Source organism: Aquarana catesbeiana, linkage group LG02, assembly GCF_042186555.1.
Source record: "Aquarana catesbeiana isolate 2022-GZ linkage group LG02, ASM4218655v1, whole genome shotgun sequence".
Taxonomy (NCBI): domain Eukaryota; kingdom Metazoa; phylum Chordata; class Amphibia; order Anura; family Ranidae; genus Aquarana; species Aquarana catesbeiana.
Genome location: NC_133325.1, coordinates 388979761 through 388999101, shown reverse-complemented (window position 1 = coordinate 388999101; position 19341 = coordinate 388979761). Strand labels below are relative to the sequence as shown.

The following is a 19341-nucleotide window of genomic DNA, read 5'->3' as shown; positions in this document are numbered from 1 at the left end:
CATGCTAGCAACAACTTACAAAGCCATCCACAACTCTGCGCCCACGTACATCAATAGCTTTGTTTCAAAATACCAACCGAATCGCTCTCTTGGTTCCTCCCAAGACCTCCTACTACCTAGTTCCCTTGTCACCTCCCCCCCCCCCCCCCCGCTCACCTCCAGGACTTGGAGGTCACCTCTCCTCTGGAACGCCATACTCCAATCTGTCCGACTATCTCCTACTCTGTCCAATCCTGAAAACACTTCTCTTCAGAGAAGTCTATCCTGCCTCCACCTAACAACTGTACTTTTATCTTTTCCATCAGCCCACCCCCACAGTTATTACCTTTTGTATCACTTGACCCTCCCTTTTAGATTGTAAGATTTCTCCTGTATTGAATTGTATTGTAACTGTAATGTCTGCCTCATGTTGTAAAGCACTGCACAAACTGTTGGCGCTATATAAATCCTGAATAATAACAACAATCATAATAGTAATCTTATTTATTACAGTAAAACCTTGGTTTGAGAGTAACTTGGTTTGAGAGCGTTTTGCGAGACAAGCAAAATGTTTTAATAAATGTTGCCTTGATATACAAGAGGCACCTCTAAGTGTAGCAATAAGGTTACATTTAATGAAGGTACAACGTTTAGCAACGTATTGCTACACCCAGAGGTGCCTCTCTTCTCTTTTATACCCTGTAAAAAAAATGCTTTGATATGAGTGCTTTGGATTACAAGCATGTTTCTGGAACGAATTATGCTCACAAACCAAGGTTTTACTGTATCTTATTTATTTCAATGTGATAAAGGCATTTTTGGTAGTTTGGCTGCAACAACAGTTTTTTTTTTTTTTTAATCAAGTAGTGATAGGCCTGAATTGAAAAGTGGAAAAAGTAGCCACAACAGATCTATAAGCTATAGGAAACCTTACTCCTAAAAAATAAATCTAAAGCCCTCAACCCCATATAAATTGGCCACTGACAACACAGTGTAATAGTATATTTTGTGATCTGCAGCACCTAAATATTTTAATAAAATGTGAAAACATCTGCTAAAACACAGCCCCACTTTCTGTAATGTTTGGTATTGATGCGGTAGTTGGGCTGCACAAGGCAGAAACTATGGACATCTGCATTTCTTCTTTGCCATGTAATCTTTAATCTCCCAGGCACTCATTAGCCAAGTGTGGACTTTTTTTTTACTTGTCTACTAATAGAGTGGAAGAAAAAAATGTCCCCAAATCACCCCCATGCCCAGCATCTTAAATCTCAACATCATAACTGCTGGCTTTGCAGCTTCTCCGATTACAGCTTGTGGAATCAGTCCAACGTCTACATGTTTATGGCCTCTGTTACATCACAAGGGCAGATACCCAGACACTGTTATTTTGTCAAAAATAATTCACCTGCCCTCCATCAGCTTGTGTCTATGTCAATGTCATGGCGCGGTACACAAGACCTCAGGCATGTGGTCTATAGTTGCCAACATTTTAATTTTTTTTCCAGGGGCACTATTTTTGCTTTCCTTTAATTGGGGGTGCTGCATTCATTTAAAATGGGTTTGGTTTTACAGGAAGCATATTGTTAACCTTTCTAAAAAGCTATTCACTGCAGATCGATCTTCAAAGAGTGACACGGGTGTAAAAGAGCCCTAAAGCTGTCCATAGCTTACTCTGTTTTTTTAGATTAGCCAGCAGGATGATTGAAAAATACTAACAGATTCCTCCATCCATTCAAATTAGATAGAGAGGAATCCTCTCTGCTGAGGCATTGACAGTGGGGACTTTCTGCTGTCAAAATACATTGACCAGCGACTGCAGCCGCCGATCGAGAAAGATTTTACAACATTCCCTTTTTGACAGATTTAAATTGTTAGATTCTTCTGTTGAGTGGGAATGGACACACATGGATCAAAATTTGTCTGGGTCAGCTAATAGCTGGCCATAGACAGTTCATTTTTTTCGATTAGCCAGTTTTTTTTTTTTTTGTACAAACTTTATTTGAAGTGCACAAAAGTGACACTTCATGTCACTGTACAGTAGCGCAGTGCTTTGCACTGCTGTACAGTGATATACAGGGATCCTGTCCTGTGCACTGCAACTAAATGCATGCATTTCTTTACAGCTCACTGCAGCACAGCTCTAGGTTGCATTTCATTGTCAATAGGGCACATAGAAAACAATTGCTCTCTGTGTGTCCTAGTGGTGACTGTTGTTCTTTCAGTGCAGAAAACCACACTAGTGCGAATTGGTCCTCATTCTACACAGTAAAGAAATAGTGGAAAACCACTACAAAAATAAAGTAATTAAAGAATAATTTCAGGTATAGATTTTTTTTTATACATAGTTACATTGTTCCAGCTTGGACCAATGTAACTATGTATATACCATACCTGGCCAATGCACCAGGAAGCTGAAAATCACTGAAATAGACAATGCAACTACAACGTTACCATAGCGATCTCCCCTTTTTTCCAGGTCTCGTGCCGAGTGGCTGGCCTGCTGCTTTCTGAAAAGAGGAGCTTGCCATTTAGAGAATTCTTTGTCTGACTGTACAACGTGGGGATACGGGACTGTGAGTTCAGTGCAGCAGGGCAGCCATTAAGCATGGGACCTGGATGAAAGCAGAGATCACTGGAGAAGTGGTGTAGTGGTATTGTCTACTTCAGTGATTTTCAACTTCCAGGGTCATCCACCAGGTATAGTATATACATAGCCACATTCAAGCTGGAGTAATGTAACTATTTATAACTGATTCCTGCCCAATAGACATAACTCTAATGCCCCGTACACACGGTCGGATTTTCCGATGGACAATGTCCGATTGGAGCGTGTTGTCGGAAATTCCGACCGTGTGTGGGCGCCATCGGACATTTTCCATCGGATTTTCCGACACACAAAGTTGGACAGCAGGAGATAAAATTTTCCGACAACAAAATCCGATCGCGTCAATTCCGACCGTGTGTGGCCTGTTCCGACGCACAAAGTGCCACGCATGCTCAGAAGAAATTCCAACACGGGACAGCTCGTTCTGGTAAACTTAGCGTTCGCAATGGATACAGCACTTTCGTCACGCTGCAATGTTAAAAATGGTTTAATACAGCGCACTCTCTTCTTCTTTATAATGTGACAAGAATTAAGTCGTTTTGCTGCTCGTATTCACACACACTTCTCACAAACTTTTATTTGTGTTTTTTTAGTGGGATTCCCCGAATATATTGTTATTAGTTGTCACATCTGACAGTTTTATATTTTTAAATTTTTTTTTATTTTGGATTTTAAGCCTTTTTTTTAATTTAATGTTTGTATTTTTTCCAAGGCTGATCTTTGTTCAATGTTATTTTTATTTTTACTCCAGAATATTTTTGGGTGTGTTTTGTGTGTCAAGTTACCCCAACACCATTGATATCTTTTATTATTTAATCTCAAGGAGATTGTTTGTTGTTGGTGTCCCTTGTTCATTTCACATTGTATATTTGAAATGTACCTGAATCCTCACAAACAAACTGTCCTTTTTGAAGTAAAACACATAGGAGAGTATAATTCAAAACAAAAATCCTTTATTAAGGGATCAGAACCAAAGAGGAAGGCAACACTGGATCAACAAAAGAAATTAGCGAAGCCTGGGACCCCCACGGCAGACATCAATTCTTGAACATCAAAATTGGTGGCCTGAGGAGTCCATATGTAAGGGAGGGCAGTCTGGTCCGGGATTCACAGAGACTTGGATAGCAGCAGATGACATCTGTGTCCGCAGGCTGTGGTACCACAAGAGGCTGCATTTTTTTGCCCAACAGACTGGATCCAGGATCCTCACTGTCTGGTCTTCCTTTCACGCTTCATTCCCGGCTGTGGCTGTGCAGTTGGAGATGTGGCAGGAGGAGGAGTAGGACCTGGAGGAGGAGTAGGACCTGCAGGAGGAGGAGGAGGACCATCCCAAAGCTGTGTGTGAGGTGTAATTTGGCCCCTCATACCTTTCGCCAGAGCCTCCGATATGAGGGCCTCACACATGGCTTTTTGGCCCTCCTCCATCCTCTGCATTTTATAGGCTATGAATGCAGCAATGTTCTCCTGCCTGGTGTGTGGTGCTCCCAGGACCTCTGTAGCCCTCCAAAAGAATCTGATAGCCGCCTCCTCTAGGCCACTCGTCCTACTGCCACTTTCTGTTTTCGGGGGGGTGGAGGGACCTTGATATCAGCCAGCCGGCTCAGGCCGGCCACCTCCTGGCTGAGACTTCCCTGTGTATGAAAAAGGGACATAGTTGTAATGTTTTGCATCATCAATCACAATCCTAAATTAGTACTCCTAACTAACATATAGTTCACATCATTGATTGGACAAGCAGAAATATTTAGAGGAATGCTATACCTGGCTCAATCTGGGCTCCTCCACATGCGGCCTGGAAGGCCCAGGTTGGGCGTCAGAAGCCTCAGCCGGGGGGAAGGAAGCGTGGAAGGAAGACTGGAGAGGGATGGACTGGGTTCAGTCTGGCCTGCCAGAAAGTGCAGCCTGTCGTAGTACAACATCCTGGGGACATAGATGTCACCTGCTGCTCCGGATCTCTGTGAATCCAGGACTTTATTGCGCTCCCTCAGATATGTGCTCCTCAGGCCACCAATGAAAATCTTTAAATAAGTGATGTCTGCCGTGGGGATCACCTGCTTCACAATTTCACACAATTGCTCCAGTGCTGCCTTCCTCTTTGCTTGGTTCTTGTAATGGGGGTGTTTAATCTCCCACAGACAGGGCAGCTCCCTTAGTATCTCTATGAATACTGAAATGAAGTCCTTATCTTTGAGTACCATATCCATGTTCACTGCAAGACACAACACAAGACAAAGCCTAATGTCACACTAAACTCTCCTAATCTTGGTACAATATAGGCCTCAATCTAGAAGCAGTATAGGCACAAGTTTGTCTCTTACCTTCGTTCTTACGATCGGCGCGTCCAATGCTCCTTCCTCCGCTCACAGGTCAAACGTAATACGCACGCGTGTTACGCTTTATATACACTGCGCATGCGTGTAACTCCGCCCGCCCCTGACGTTCTTTCTAGTGTATTCCCCGCCCCTTTTCGTTCGGCGCAGTGGGGGAAGAGCATGATGGCGGACATACAGCAGGTGCGGGCTAATTGTAGCAACGAGGAGGAGGAGGAGGAAAGGGCGGATCCAGGCACGTCCCGATCCAGAAGGAGACGTTTTAAGGCCACAAATATGTCGTTTGGGGAGATGTTGGAGATGGTCAACATCATGAGGAAGTCCGACTATGACGGAAAATATGGGCCTTACCCCAACCCGAACATCCGAAAGGCCAAGATCATGGCGAAAGTGGTCAGGAGTCTAGAGCGGAATTTCGGGGTACGAAGGTCTAAAGATCAGCTCAGGAAGCGGTGGTCGGACCTGAAGTTGAGAGAGCCAGAGCAGTACCGAAAGATCCGGAGAGTGCTGCATAAAAGTAAGTAGTTGTGCTGTGTTCCTATTCTTTCTGTCTTTATTACGTTCGTTCTGCTCCATATGCTTTTATTAGTTGTAACGTTTCAAAAGGTCAACTTTAATGTTCATGGGCACATTATTCATTCGTATCAAACATTTTTCTTTCGGCCTCTAGAACGCCATTGTTTAGGCCATATGCATTTTCACACATTTTTGGGGGCCTACTTGGATGCCAAATATTTGTTTCTGTAGATGGGTTTGTTACTAGAATGAAATGCAAACTAGATTGTGTGTAAGGAGAGGACACTGAGCAGCTGTTTTCACATCTGGACACTGGAGCACTAGTGTGGGACACAAGAACACCATTTTTATTAGGGGGGGCACACAGGTGCTCCAGTGTATACTATAGGGGGGGCTACATCTGTGAAGCTTGTACCAAACAGGTAAAGTATTGCAGCTTGACAAAGGGCAATAAAAAATATACATCTTGGAACTCTGCTAAAATAGATAATTGTACCCCACTTCCAAGCAATGTTTCCTATTTCTAGTTCTGCCATCAAATATCTGTGTGCTAAGTATACCATTTTTGTTTTACATAGGGGAGAAAAGACTCAGAGGACACCCCTCATCCCAGGAGAACACAGACCCCCCCCTCTGGAAGAAGGGGAAATACCAACACAAGAAGAAGAGCAGGAGGAAGAAGAAGACGTGGTGGAGATTGGCACCACAACAGGTGAGTGTCTGCGACCACAGGCTCAGGTAAAAGAGATGGATGGTGGCAGATTTTTGAGACCTTTTTTTTTGTTCTTTATCTCTTTTTAGGTGATCGTGATCCAGAACGCTTTACATCTGAAAGTGCCCAGATACTCATCGGGGAGATCATGAGGTGTAATCTCCAATTGCAAAACATCCAGCAACAAATCAGTGATGTTATTAAAAAAAATAATAACATCATTGATGTTTTGGGGCGAATTTAAACCCCACAAAATCACCTGTTTTATCGTACCAAAATTTTTTCAATGTTTAGAAAAGCCAAATTTGGAGGATGCACACAGTGTGCCAACATGTGCTATCTGCCATCATGGGAGATCAATGGACGCGTTTTGGGGGTGCAACCCCTTCCTCAATTATAAAGTAGCGTTGAGGAAGGGCTTGCTCCCCCAAAACACGTCCCTTGATCCCCCCTGATGGCAGATAGCACATGTTGACATTCGTAAATTGGTGTGCATCTTCCAAATTTGGCTTTTCCAGGGGTGATTTCCCCCCATCTGAACGCTATATCAAACCCAGTTCATAAATACTCATGTCTGATATAGCCTTCAGGTTTTACCATATGTGAACTTTGTAAGTTCAAGTTTTTTGGCTTTCTTGTTGGTTTTACACAGGCCTGTTTTATCTGAAATGGATATTTCGATTTTTGATAATGCTACTGCAAACATTGTTATACAACAAACATGTTGGTTTGTTTTAAAAACCTTTGGGAAATACACATGTGATTGTGCAGGTATAAAAAAGTGCCTTACTCAAGAATGTGTGGTTATTGTCTCAACACTACAACACTTTTGGGGTGATGTAATTGCTGTTTTATGCAAAAATGGGGTTTATTTCCTAAGGGCAAATCCTCTTTGCACTACAAGTGCAGGTTCAGTGCAGTTGCAAGTGCACTTGTAGTGAAATGTGTTTTTGCATTTAGGAAGTACCAGCCAACACTGTTTTTTATAAGGTTACCCAATCACGACATTTTCTGCACTCAACACATTTCTGTCAGGGTCAGCTAAAACAAACACAAGCAGTAAATGTCCACAAAGAATTTCTTTTGGTTGTTTTTTATTTGAAAAAGGTGTCACAGATTGTCTGGCATATTGATAGCCCCCCTACCCACAAAGAACTCCAGGTAGCGTAACCGGACATCACGGGCATTCAGGGAGGGCAAGCCAGGACGGCCACTTTCAAGCGCCGTCAGTGTTGATGGATTAGGGATTCCGGCCTCAGGCCCAACTGAGCCAGCATAGTTGGCTGAATGTTTTCTTAAAAAATTATGGAGAACACAGCAGGCAAGTATTATATGGTTCAGTTTATACTCCGCCATATGGATGGGTGTCAGAAATAATCGGAACCGGCTGGCCAGGATTCCAAATGTGTTCTCCACCACTCTTCGGGCTCTGACCAGCCGGTAATTAAAAACCCTCTGTTCCGGGGTGAGGGTCCTCATCGGGAATGGCCGCATCAGGTGGTCCCCCAGCGCAAATGCTTCATCAGCAACAAACACAAATGGGAGACCTTCAACGTTGTCCTCTGGAGGTGGCAAGTCCAAGCTGCCATTCTGGAGATGCCTGTAGAACTCTGTCTGGGCGATCACTCCACCATCGGACATCCGGTCATTCTTCCCCACGTCCACATACAAGAACTCGTAATTAGCCGACACCACCGCCAACATCACTATACTATTAAACCCCTTGTAATTATAATAGTACGACCCCGAGTTGGGTGGTGGGACGATGTGGACGTGTTTCCCATCAATTGCCCCTCCGCAGTTAGGAAAGTCCCACCGCTGGGCAAAGTGGGAGGCCACAGTCTGCCATTCCTGTGGCGTTGAAGGAAACTGTTGAGGAAAAAAAAATAAACATTACTATTTTTTCACAGAAACATGGCAAGCAGATTATACACAAACATTATGGGGCAACCTCCAGATAGCATTTACTAAGGGGAATTTAACAACAACAAAGTATAAGGGACACTTATCATATTCCCCCTCCCCCCTCTCATGGGCCATTTCTAACATTATAGGGGGGGGAACTCTTGGACAGGTAACCCTCTTCACTTCATTGAGAGATGAATGCCTAAATACAGGGTATTACTTGGAACAGCCCCTCCTTAGTTACACTATTGGCAGACCACTGGACAGCTAAGAAGTGTCATAATACAAAGATATAAATACACACTGTACACATTTGAGGACATTTGAACATTCTGCTATTACCTATCAAGATAATAATAGGATACAAAAACTTTAAACAGTACCATTGGAAAGTATACAGGCAGGCCCTTGCACTACATGCTTTGGGGAATTCATCCATAAATCTGACCAGTAAAGAGATGGGTATAGTGTGTATGGGTTTGGCAAAGTCAGCAGATAGATGATTGAGGATAGAGAATTGGGATCAGCTGACTTAGCAGTTGGGGGGGAGGGTTAAAAAAAATTTGGGGACACCACAAAAAAAAGCCTCTGGCACTCTGCCTGAATTTAAATCAAAAATAACATTTCCAAACATTTTAGGGGGTGTTTGGGGTAAAGCACTACTATGGAGCTGATAAAATACATTGTTAAGTGACTACATGAGGTGAATATAGGCCAGGAGACACCATGCTGGGGAGGTTATTGAAGGGCAAATATGTATGAAGGACATAAAATAATAATTACCTAAAAATCCAGCATGCATGAGAACAAAGGGGACATTCACAGCATATTACAATAATGGTAATTAGGGAATGAGGGAAGAAATACAATATATTATCAAACATTCAATACAATAAAATATGATATAAAAGGATAAAAATCTTACCTTCATATACTCCTTCTGCAGGACCTGGATGATGGCAGAACAGGTCTCTGGGATAATGATCCCCAGAGCCTGGGGGGAGATGCCAGTCGAGAACTTCAAGTCCTGCAGACTTCTCCCTGTGGCCAAATATCGCAAGGTAGCGACCAACCTCTGCTCCGGAGTGATGGCTTGCCTCATGCAGGTATCCTGCCTGCTAATATAGGGGGTCAGCGAAGCCAACAAACGGTGAAACACGGGGTCCGTCATCCTGAGAAAGTTCCTGAAATCATCAGGATTATTCTCACGGATCTCACGGAGCAAAGGCATATGAGAGAACTGGTCACGCTGAAGCAACCAATTCTTGGTCCATGAACTCCTCCCCACCCTGTTCATGGACTGGACTTGTGTCAAGGTCAGGACCCCAACACCAAGCCCCCGCACAGCACGAACTCTACGAGGAGTACGCATACGAAACATGGCTAGAAAACGGTCGGCTGCTCAGAACGAAGTAACAGAACGCACTGAAGAACAGCAAGGCCTGTGAAGAGCGACCTGAAAAACAGCAACGAGCGGGCAAGATCGCACAGGAAACTCCGATACGAACTGACTGCATGCACTGAAGAGCAGATACAAACCCACAAGCACAAACTGAACGGCAGAAAACGATCTGAAAGCCACGAGTCTGAAAAAGCGCGAATCGTCTCTCACCAAACTTTTACTAACACGAGATTAGCAAAAGGAGCCCAAAGGGTGCCGCGCTTGGTTCTGAACCGGCCTTTTCTAGTCTCGTCGTACGTGGTGTACGTCACCGCGTTCTTGGCGATCGGAAATTCCGACAACTTTGTGCGACCGTGTGTACGCAAAACAAGTTTGAGCCAACATCCGTCGGAAAAAATCCTAGGATTTTGTTGTCGGAATGTCCGAACAAAGTCCGACCCTGTGTACGGGGCATAAGTCCTTCCGTTTCAGCAGTTATACTGGGGCCATGGCTGCAGCTGCGATGCTGAAAAATGTAAAAGCAATCCCAGCGACTAAATAGCAGCTGAATTGCTTTTGCATGTGGCGGAAGGAGGTCCCCCTCTTGCCACCTTCTGCCGCATTCCCAAAATCTCCTGTTCCACTGGGAGCCCGGTACTGAAGCCGGCGGTTCTGCCGACTTACCAAAAAATGACCAAGGACGGGAACTTCCCTGATCATCTCTATGGTCTAAGAAACCAGAACCGACAAGTATTTTGTCACTTTCGGTTTCAGTCTAAAGTAAACAGGCCATTACCGGCCTGTGAAAGCATCTGATTAAACCGATCTTGGTTTGTTCAGATACGTTTGTTTAAGAGCAGAGGAGAAATCTGAGGTCTAATAAACCCTAGATCTCTCAGTAAAGAGGACCTGTCATGGCCCATGCTATCAAAGGGGATGTTGTTCATCCTTTGTGATAGCAATAAATTTGATAAAAATACAATATGATATACGATATGCCTGGCGAAAATCTAGTACAGCTCACCATCCAAATAACAAGCATGGAGGTGGTAATATCCTCTTATGGGGGTGTTTCTCTGCAGCAAGGACTGGAACACTTGTCAGGATAGAAGAAAATAGATGGGGCAAAATACTATCAAATTCCTGAGGAAAATCTGCTGCCCTCTGCCAGAAAGTTGTCAATGATAAGAAGGTTTACCTTCCAACATGACAAAGACCGAAAACACACAGCAAAAATGACCACACAAATGTATTTTTAGCTTTCAAGGAACCCCTGCTAAAAGCAATAAATTGGAGGTCAGTAGGAACAATGCTTGTGGTTAGAATGGCAACCTTACAGACAGCTAAAATAAAACTTTAGTATCATGCCACTGGTTCTGTCAAGTGGAAGTGGCTAGGGTCCTAGAACTATGCAGACACTATCAAATGAGGTCAATCAGCCACAACCTCTGGAGGAACTCTAGGGTTCCACGGTTCCCTGGTTGAGAAAGGCTAATGTATTATGTGATGGAAATAGTATGATTACTCATTTTGTATTTTTTTTCTATGTTTTAAAGGGTAGCTTTGCTAATATATCGTAATGGCCAACTTAGTAGGATAACGCCATGGTCAGATGTAATTACTCTTACAAACCGTGAGTAATTGTTTTTCTTCATTGAATACATAAAAGCATGTTTCTTAATCTCCAGATATAAAATGAAGATAATAAAGTGATTGTAAATGCTAACATTTTTTTAAATAAAATAACAAACATGTTATACTTACCTGCTCTGCGCAGTGCTTTTGCACAGAGCAGCCCCGATCCTCTTCTTCTCGGGAACCCCACCAGTTCTCCTGGCCCCTCCACCCTGCTGAGTGTCCCCATAGCAAGCCGCTTGGTATGGGAGCACTTGTGTGTACTCACTCCCGAGCCCTACTCTTGTTCCGCTGGCAAATGTCTACAAAGAATTTTCTACACACTTTGTAGAGATTTCTTCTTGCTGCCTGTTTCTGGGAGGAGAAGTGAAGGAAAATCCCAAAAAGACACAAACAGCATAAAATAAACACACAGGTGTTTTAACCATTCCCTTCTCTATCCAAAACTGATAAAAAGATTTGGCTTTAAATATAATTTAATCAATGCTCAGTGCCACCGACATCAGTGTTCAATGGTCAGGGCAACCTAGTGATCATTGATGAGTACCTGCTTAATTATTTGTGTTCAGCTGTCAGTGCCCCATAATCACTGGTGTTCATTGATCAGTGCCTGCTTAATCATTGGTGTTCAGTGGTCAGTGCCCCCTTTTATTGATGGTCAGTGGGAGCTTGGTAAAAACATTGATGTTAAGTGCTGAATAACCTGGAGGGAAGCTCCACAGATCATTTGTTACTGCTTCCCAGGTCTCTGCAGAGTGATGCCTGGTGGGAAATCACTCTGCCTGTTGCTGCATAAATATGAAGGTGGCGCTGCACCAGGTGCACCAGACAAAAGATCCAGGGTGTGTGCCCTAGGTCCCCTGGTTTAGCAACTCCACCTGAGGCTGCCTACCTGAAGGTGGCACTACACCTGGGGATCCAGACGAGAGACCAAGGGCATATGCCCAAGGTGCCCCGGTCTAGCAACCCCTGTAAATTAGTATTGATCTATGTTCGTGTGGATTATGAAGCAAATTAGCACTCTCCACAGACATGGATTGGTGCTTGTGATCAATATAGTGTGACACTTACTTTTAAATAACGTATTTATTGGCATATAATACGCACTTTTTCCCCCTTAAAATCAGGGGGAAATTGTGGGTGCGTGTTATACGCCGATCCCCGCCGATCTCCGCTGATTGTGAGTGGAGCAGAGCAATCGCGCCAAGATACACATAGCCGAGTGTACTCAGCTCTTCTCTTTACAGCCCACCTGTGTTATGTCCATCATAGGGCGGGACTGGGCATGATTGTGAGCGGAGCCGAGAAGAGCCGAGTACACTCGGCTATGTGTATCTCGGCTCTGCCCAGTCCCTGCAATCTCAGCGGCACTCGCTCTGCTCCGCCGAGTCCCTGCGATCTTGGCGGCGCCATATTTAAATTTGGACAAGGCTGCAATGGACACTGGGGGAAAAGGCTGCACTGACAAGGCTACAATGGACACTGGGGCAAGGCTGCACTGGGGAAAGGCTGCACTGGGGCAAGGCTGCAATGGCCAATGGTTAAGGCTGCACTGACAAGGCTGCACTGACAAGGCTGCAATAACAAGGCTGCAATGGACACTGGGGCAAGGCTGCACTGACAAGGCTGCAATGACACTGACAAGGCTGCAGATGGACACTTCCCTCCTAAAAGTTTTTTTCCTTAATGTGAGGAAGGAACACCCTATGTGTGAAACCAACTGCAGACCAAGAATATGTGGGAAGGAGGGCCTCAGGCCAGGATAGTGTGACACAATATGACACAGGTTCTCCCTAAAGGCAGATACTTGACTATCCCATCTGACAAAGAGGCCCAGGGACTCAGGGACAGCATGGTGCAAACAGCTGTCCAATCCAGGTCCTTTCGTGGCTGGCAAACTAGATTTCTACCTGTAAATAAAACATGCTTTGCATTAGGGTCTGTGATACAGTTGATTTTTGGCACAGGCATTTTCATAAGCTACCCACCCTTTGCAAAATAATTTTAGCACTACGTGATAAATGCCGAAAGCAGACTTTTGGACACTAGATGGCACTAAGTATAAATGAAAAAACATTCATCCAGCACATGAAATAGCCTAATAACATTTATTTTTTGCCCCTCTTCACACAGAAATAACATACATGCACATTCACTGGGTGAATTTGTATGCTTTTTTTTTTTTTTATAAATAAATATTATGGCCCTACAAAATTGTCCTGTGTAGCTGTGACAAACCCAATACATCTACTTAGATGGCATCTTCGAATTGCTCTGACCACCTATAATAATGTGAGACAAAACCGTTTATCCTTGTAATCCACCCCAGCCTGGCACTACTCTGCCCTTAACTGACTTTTATTCTAATGTCACGTGAGAATCATGTGTAGCACCCTCTAGTGTGCTAGTAGAGTAAAGTGTTTTTTAGGTATATAATGTAATAGGTACATTTCCAGGCTTGGCTGGCAGCCAAGCCTAGGCGTGTTTTTGTGATCTGGGTTTGGAGTGACCTAGAGCAGTGCTGGGTGATTCACAGGTGGTGTCACCAGGACCTCCCACTTCTTTCCAGAATGTTCTGGAAAGAGAGGTGGCGAGGGGAGGTGGACCCACCTGGGGTATTCTATGGAGCCCTGACCAATCCCCAACTTGGATTGGCAGGGGGCAGGCCTCCTTAAATACCATGGGTCAGCCCAGCTGGCAAGGAATTGATTGGCTGGAAGAATGGAGATGGAGTGTTAGGCTGTCAGGGCCTTTGAGGGAGCTCCCCAATCTGGGGGGATGACCTTGGGCCTGGGCTCAGGTGCAGACAGGGCCCTCCAAGAAAATGTGGAGGTGTCCTGGACAGTATGCACAGGAGCAGCAAGCGAGGAGAGCAGGAGAACACCGCCGGGCAAGTCTCCAGGAGTACCGCAGAGGCAGCCAGGAGTGCTGGTGAGTGAGCACACCGTCGGGAGGACTGGGGGCACGCCTGAGAGGACTGATGTGGAGCAGTCTGGGAGATGGGTACAGAGCCAGTCTGGGGGATGGTGGTGTCATGGGCAGTGGAGCGAGACAGCTGCAGCCAGGAGGGCTGGCAGTACCTGAAGAGGTGGCACTGGGAGCAGTAGCCACAGGGACAGCTAGCATTGGGACTTTTCTATTTGCTACACCATAGGGGCCTGCGGTTCCTTCCTGTACAGGGCATTTGCTTTGGGCCTGGCTGAGCCAGTGCCAGGCCTACAGTGCTAGTTAGTCTGGAGAAAGAAAGAAAGGAAGCGATGTGCAGGAGGAGTAAGGAGTGATACTCTGAAGAAAGGAAGTGATGTGCAGGAGGAGAAAAGGAGTGATGTATATACAGGATGTATATAAAGTCCCAATTGTTAATGTTTTGATTCCATGGGCATCTCATATGTCCCCATCCCTATCCAAGTTCAATCTCCCTCAATAAAACATTAAAAAAAACAAAGCGCATGGACTGCTTCATGTCTCTGGATGAATGACAAGTTTGTGCCTGGCTGGGGCAGGGTGACAGACAGACCACAATACTCAGCAGCTCCTACGGGGGTACCGCTACACATGTAATTTTGCATCATTTCAACTTCACATGTGCTCTAAAAGTGTTCTATGTGTAGCATTTACCCCCAAAGGAGCCACTCGGCATGGTGGATTCTCTGTTCTCCCCTCTGTCACAGGCTATGGTAATGGAATGCTGCAGAGGAGCACACAGCCTGCTCTCTAGCAGAATTCCACCATTCCTCCTCCCATTCTCCTACAGCCGGCAGAGTATCCGGGTACATGTGTGATGTTGTACTATGCATCACATGCTTCCTAACATGTGGCTGGTGGGTGCTCTAATGCACAGAGGGAAGAGTGAAGTTGCCCTGGCAATTGGGATGAATATCTCATCAACAGGGCACACTTAATAGTATCTCTCTGAAAGTACTGTTTCTCACTTGGCAGTCTCTCACATAATAGTATCTTTCTTGCAAGACAGTCTCTCTCCAATAGAACAGTCTCACTCTCTAGTATTAATCAAGAACATCTAGCCCTAACAGGACAGTGTAAACAATGTGAATAGCATCTCACAAAAAATTCTCTTACTAATAGTAGTCAGTAACAGAGCAGTCTCTTGGTCAGCGCTGTCCATCTAATTACCCAAAATTCACAGGCACACCATTATATCCCCCCATATTTATTCCCATCATATTGACAATAAATGAGTAGTCAACATTTTATTATTAAATAGATTTAAAAAAGCACACTTTATTTTTAATGCTACACATTTTTTTATCTTTTAACACAGAAAAATGTTTTATTGTTATTTTCTTTTTCTTTTTTTTATTCTATATTCCTAATATGCAAATAATAGGCATGGTTTTGCTGTTATGGAAAGCAATACAGCTATTTACTGATCATCTATATCTGCAGATTCCAAGTGAAATAAATCCATGTAGTTGCACTGTGGCAGAAACAACTATTAAAGTTTACGTTTTGTCTTGCAGCACAGGATTTCCATACCATTGACCCTAATCCTAGATCGCGCAGTGCTAGCATGATCGTTATTTCAACAATCCTCCCACTGCTCGTACTTGCACTACTAGCCATTTTTGTTCTTGTCTTATTCTTGAGATGGTAAGTTTTGTCACTACATTTAAAATCTATACAGAATGTATTGTGGTACTTCAAAAGCCAACAGACTCTTTTAAAAGATATTGCTATCAATACTATATGTAGCACAATATATTTGATAGATTCGGATTGAGTAGACAGGGAGATTGTTTTGTACAGATCACTAAGCTCCTCACCCTGTGTCATCATCATTTTACAATTCTGTAGTAGGTTTGTCCATTGTCTCTACCCTACATACTCTCTTCTCTTTTATGTTTAGAGGATGACCCTGTCTTCTTGTCTGATTCTACTTTTCTAGAGCATAGCAATATAATAAGCCTGTAAATGGTTGACCCGTTGTACTTTCTCTCATCTGTAGAATAGCAAACAGTAAAAAAAAAATGTAAAAAAATAATATTTAGACAACAGACAAGAGACAAGATGGTTAAAGTGATTGTAAAGTCTTGTTTTTTGTTTTGTTTTTAAATAACAAACATGTTATACTTACCTCCTATGTGCAGTGGATTTGCACAGGGCAGCCTGGATCCTTCTCTTCTCAGGTCCCTTTTCGCTGCTCCTTGCCCCTCCCCTGTCGAGTGCCCCCACAGCAAGCCTCTTGCTATGGGGGCATCCGAGCCAAGTCACAGCTCCGGTAGGCAATGGGGCTCCAGTAAGTATTAGGGGTGCTGGGGAGGCTGCTGCACACAGAAGGCTTTTTAGCTTAATGCATAGAATGCATTAAGATAAAAAAAAACATTCTGCCTTTACAACTCCTTTAAGGATGGTCCTGTCTATATGACCCACAAAGACCACCAGAAAATCACCAGCCTAAGCAGTAACATAAAAGTGATACTTAACTTGATGATAAGAGTAAAAATAAAGAACTGCAGCACTGTCATAAGCAGGGAGTGCTTGATTTTGTCTGCTGGGTTGCCAGCATATTGGTCACTGGCAAGCAATATTTAAAGTTCTGCAGAACAGTAGTTACAGAGAGATAAGGAGGATCCTTCCAACCCCCAGACATTAATGTTAAAAGGTGAAGACCTTAAAGGAGAAGTCCATCCTGAGCTTGTTTGGCTGGGCTTCTTGTACGGGTCACAGGAGTGTAGTTTGTTTTGCACTCCTGTGACCCGTTTTCAACAGAGAGCGATCTGAAGTCCGATCTCTGCTGATGTCACTGGAATCACTCCAGGCACCGCCTCATCACGACAATAAAGTCTGGATCCGCCAGGTGCCTGGAGTGATACCACTGAGAGCCTGAGATGGCCGCTCCCCGCCCCTCCACAGCTCAGCGCTCCAGTAAGTGCAGGGGAGGAGGCAGAGCAGAGAGCTGCTGACTGACAGACAGCAGCTCTCTGCTTGGAAGCTGAGAGAACCGAGCCATTGGCGGTGTTCGATGGCTTGGTTCTCAGTGCAGAGACACCGGGGGACAGATGCAGCATCAGTCCCATGTTGCATCCACCTAGGTAAGTATGAATATGGAGAAAAAAAAATCCCATACTTCTCTTTTAAAGAACTCTGTAGAACCATATTCATCTCTTAACTGCAACTTTCAACTGAAGATTGGGGATTACTGATGCACATTGATCAATGGGGATGGTAAGCTGTTTGTTACACCAGCATTTCATATTCCTGATATGTGACTGCTGTACCATGTACTTGTATGAAAAAGTATCCTGTTCTTTTTGTAATGCTTCCTTTGTGTGAAATCCCTGGTGTTCCTGTCAGTTCCTCTGCTTTCCTATTAAAAACTGACCACATTAAGTGGGAGAACACAGCATGGTTAGTTCTCTAGCTCAGCTGGGAACTCAGCCTATTCTCCTTCAATGATCAGACTTGTCCTGACATGCCTCCTCTGCATAGCCTCTCACTGGGAAGCTCAGTGTGCTACTGCTTCTCCTCCCCCAGCTCTTATGTAGCAACAGAACAGAGGGAACAGAGGGAAAGTGATCACTTATAAAAAAGTGAGAAAAAAGGTATTTGTAAAGTTTTTTTTATATCTATAAAAACAAATTTTTTGCCTTTCATTTCAATTTTAAGCTTAATGGGTTGTTTTACTAGGTGAGGGTTTACAATCACTTTAAAAACCAAGCAGGAGATTATGGCATTAATTGAAATGCCCATGTGGAATCCAGTTTTATTAGTTCGTGGATGGACCCACACATTTTAGTGTTAGCCATAACTGTCAGCATTTTTTATTAGCATCTATTATTTTTTATTTTTGTGGTCAAGGTGAGAACATTGTAGTATGTAAAAACAGTAACATGTATTTACAGATGAACATCTAGGACTGCTTCAAGTATACTTAGGCCCCTTTCACACTGAGGCGGTTTGCAGGTGGTATTGCGCTAAAAATACCGCCTGCAAACCGCCCCTAAACAGTCTCCGCTGTTTGTTCAGTGTGAAAGCCCAAGGGCTTTCACACTGAAGCGGTGCGCTGGCAGGACGGTGAAAAAAGTCCTGCAAACCGCTTCTTTGGAGCGGTAAAGGAGCGGTGTATTCACCGCTCCTAAACCGCTCCTGCCCATTGAAATCAATGGGACAGCGCGGCTATACCGCGGCAATACCGCGGCTACAGCCGCGCTGTACGAGTGATTTTAACCCTTTTTCGGCCGCCAGCGGGGGTTAAAACCGCACCGCTAGCGGCCGAATACAGCTACAAGAACGACGGTACAGCAGCGCTAAAAATAGCGCTGTTGTACCGCCGACGCCCCCACCGCCCCAGTGTGTAAGGGGCCTTAGGGAACTGTAGGGAATAATATAACAGCAACGGAAGGCAGTAGAGATATTTCAAAAATACATTTATTATTTTTGTACAATATAAAATGAAAAAAATCTTTGGAAAAAAAAAATACAGTAAATATTTTTGTTTTCTTTTAGCTGCTGCAAAAGATTTGCACCAAAGCGATGTCAACAGGGCTGTGAATAATTCAGATAACATTTTGCTGCCATAAGTGTGAAAATATCATTATTTTATGTTTAATTGTTTCTATCATATAATAGATTTTACCAAACACTGCTGTAATGATTACCTATAATCTGCATGTTATGTTTATCTATGTACAATTTGTATATTGTTAGGTGACTGTCAATTGTATATAATATGTATATATAAAAAAGCAAAATTGTTTTCTTTGGATAGTCAGTTTATTGCCTTTTGTGTCTCATTAGGAAGATTTACCTTCATGCCCTGTCCTGTAGAGTCAACAGGAAGAGAAAGGATATCTTTCCAATGTGAAGGATATTCCCTCTAAGACTGTTGTCATGGGTACAATTGTTCCAATTGGAAGATTCCCCCTCTATTCTCATTCTGGTGGCAACTCCAAACTTTCAAATTACCTTCACTTTCTTTCCAGTGACACTGGAGATCAGGACAATTAGAGAGGATGAGTCTCCCTGGTTAGTACACAGACAGCAATACAAACAGTGGTTCTATCACCTCTCTACTGTATCCAATTTACATTTTTTGCCTTTTGTTAAACTTTAATGTCTAGTGCACAATAAGAAATGGCATGTTTTCTATAGCAAGTATAATAACAATATTTATATATGTGTGTATATATATATATATATATATATATTAGGGCTGTTACTGATTACAATTTTCGTGTTGGATTAATCGATTTTTTTAAAATCGATTAATATTAATCGACTATTTTCGATTAATTATAATGCACATACAGATCCA

At 43.6% G+C, this 19341-nt stretch overlaps 1 protein-coding gene across 1 annotated transcript in view; it reads left to right on the top strand.

Annotated features, from left to right (window-relative positions):
* Window positions 1–18582, top strand: part of LOC141129930 (uroplakin-3b-like) — a 54431-nt gene extending 35849 nt beyond the window's left edge. The window contains exons 4-6 of the mRNA XM_073617958.1: window positions 10988–11064; window positions 15548–15677; window positions 18534–18582. Coding sequence (XP_073474059.1) covers window positions 10988–11064; window positions 15548–15677; window positions 18534–18582 — 256 coding nt within the window. The remainder of the gene's footprint in view (window positions 1–10987; window positions 11065–15547; window positions 15678–18533) is intronic.
* Window positions 18583–19341: the final 759 nt, after the last annotated feature.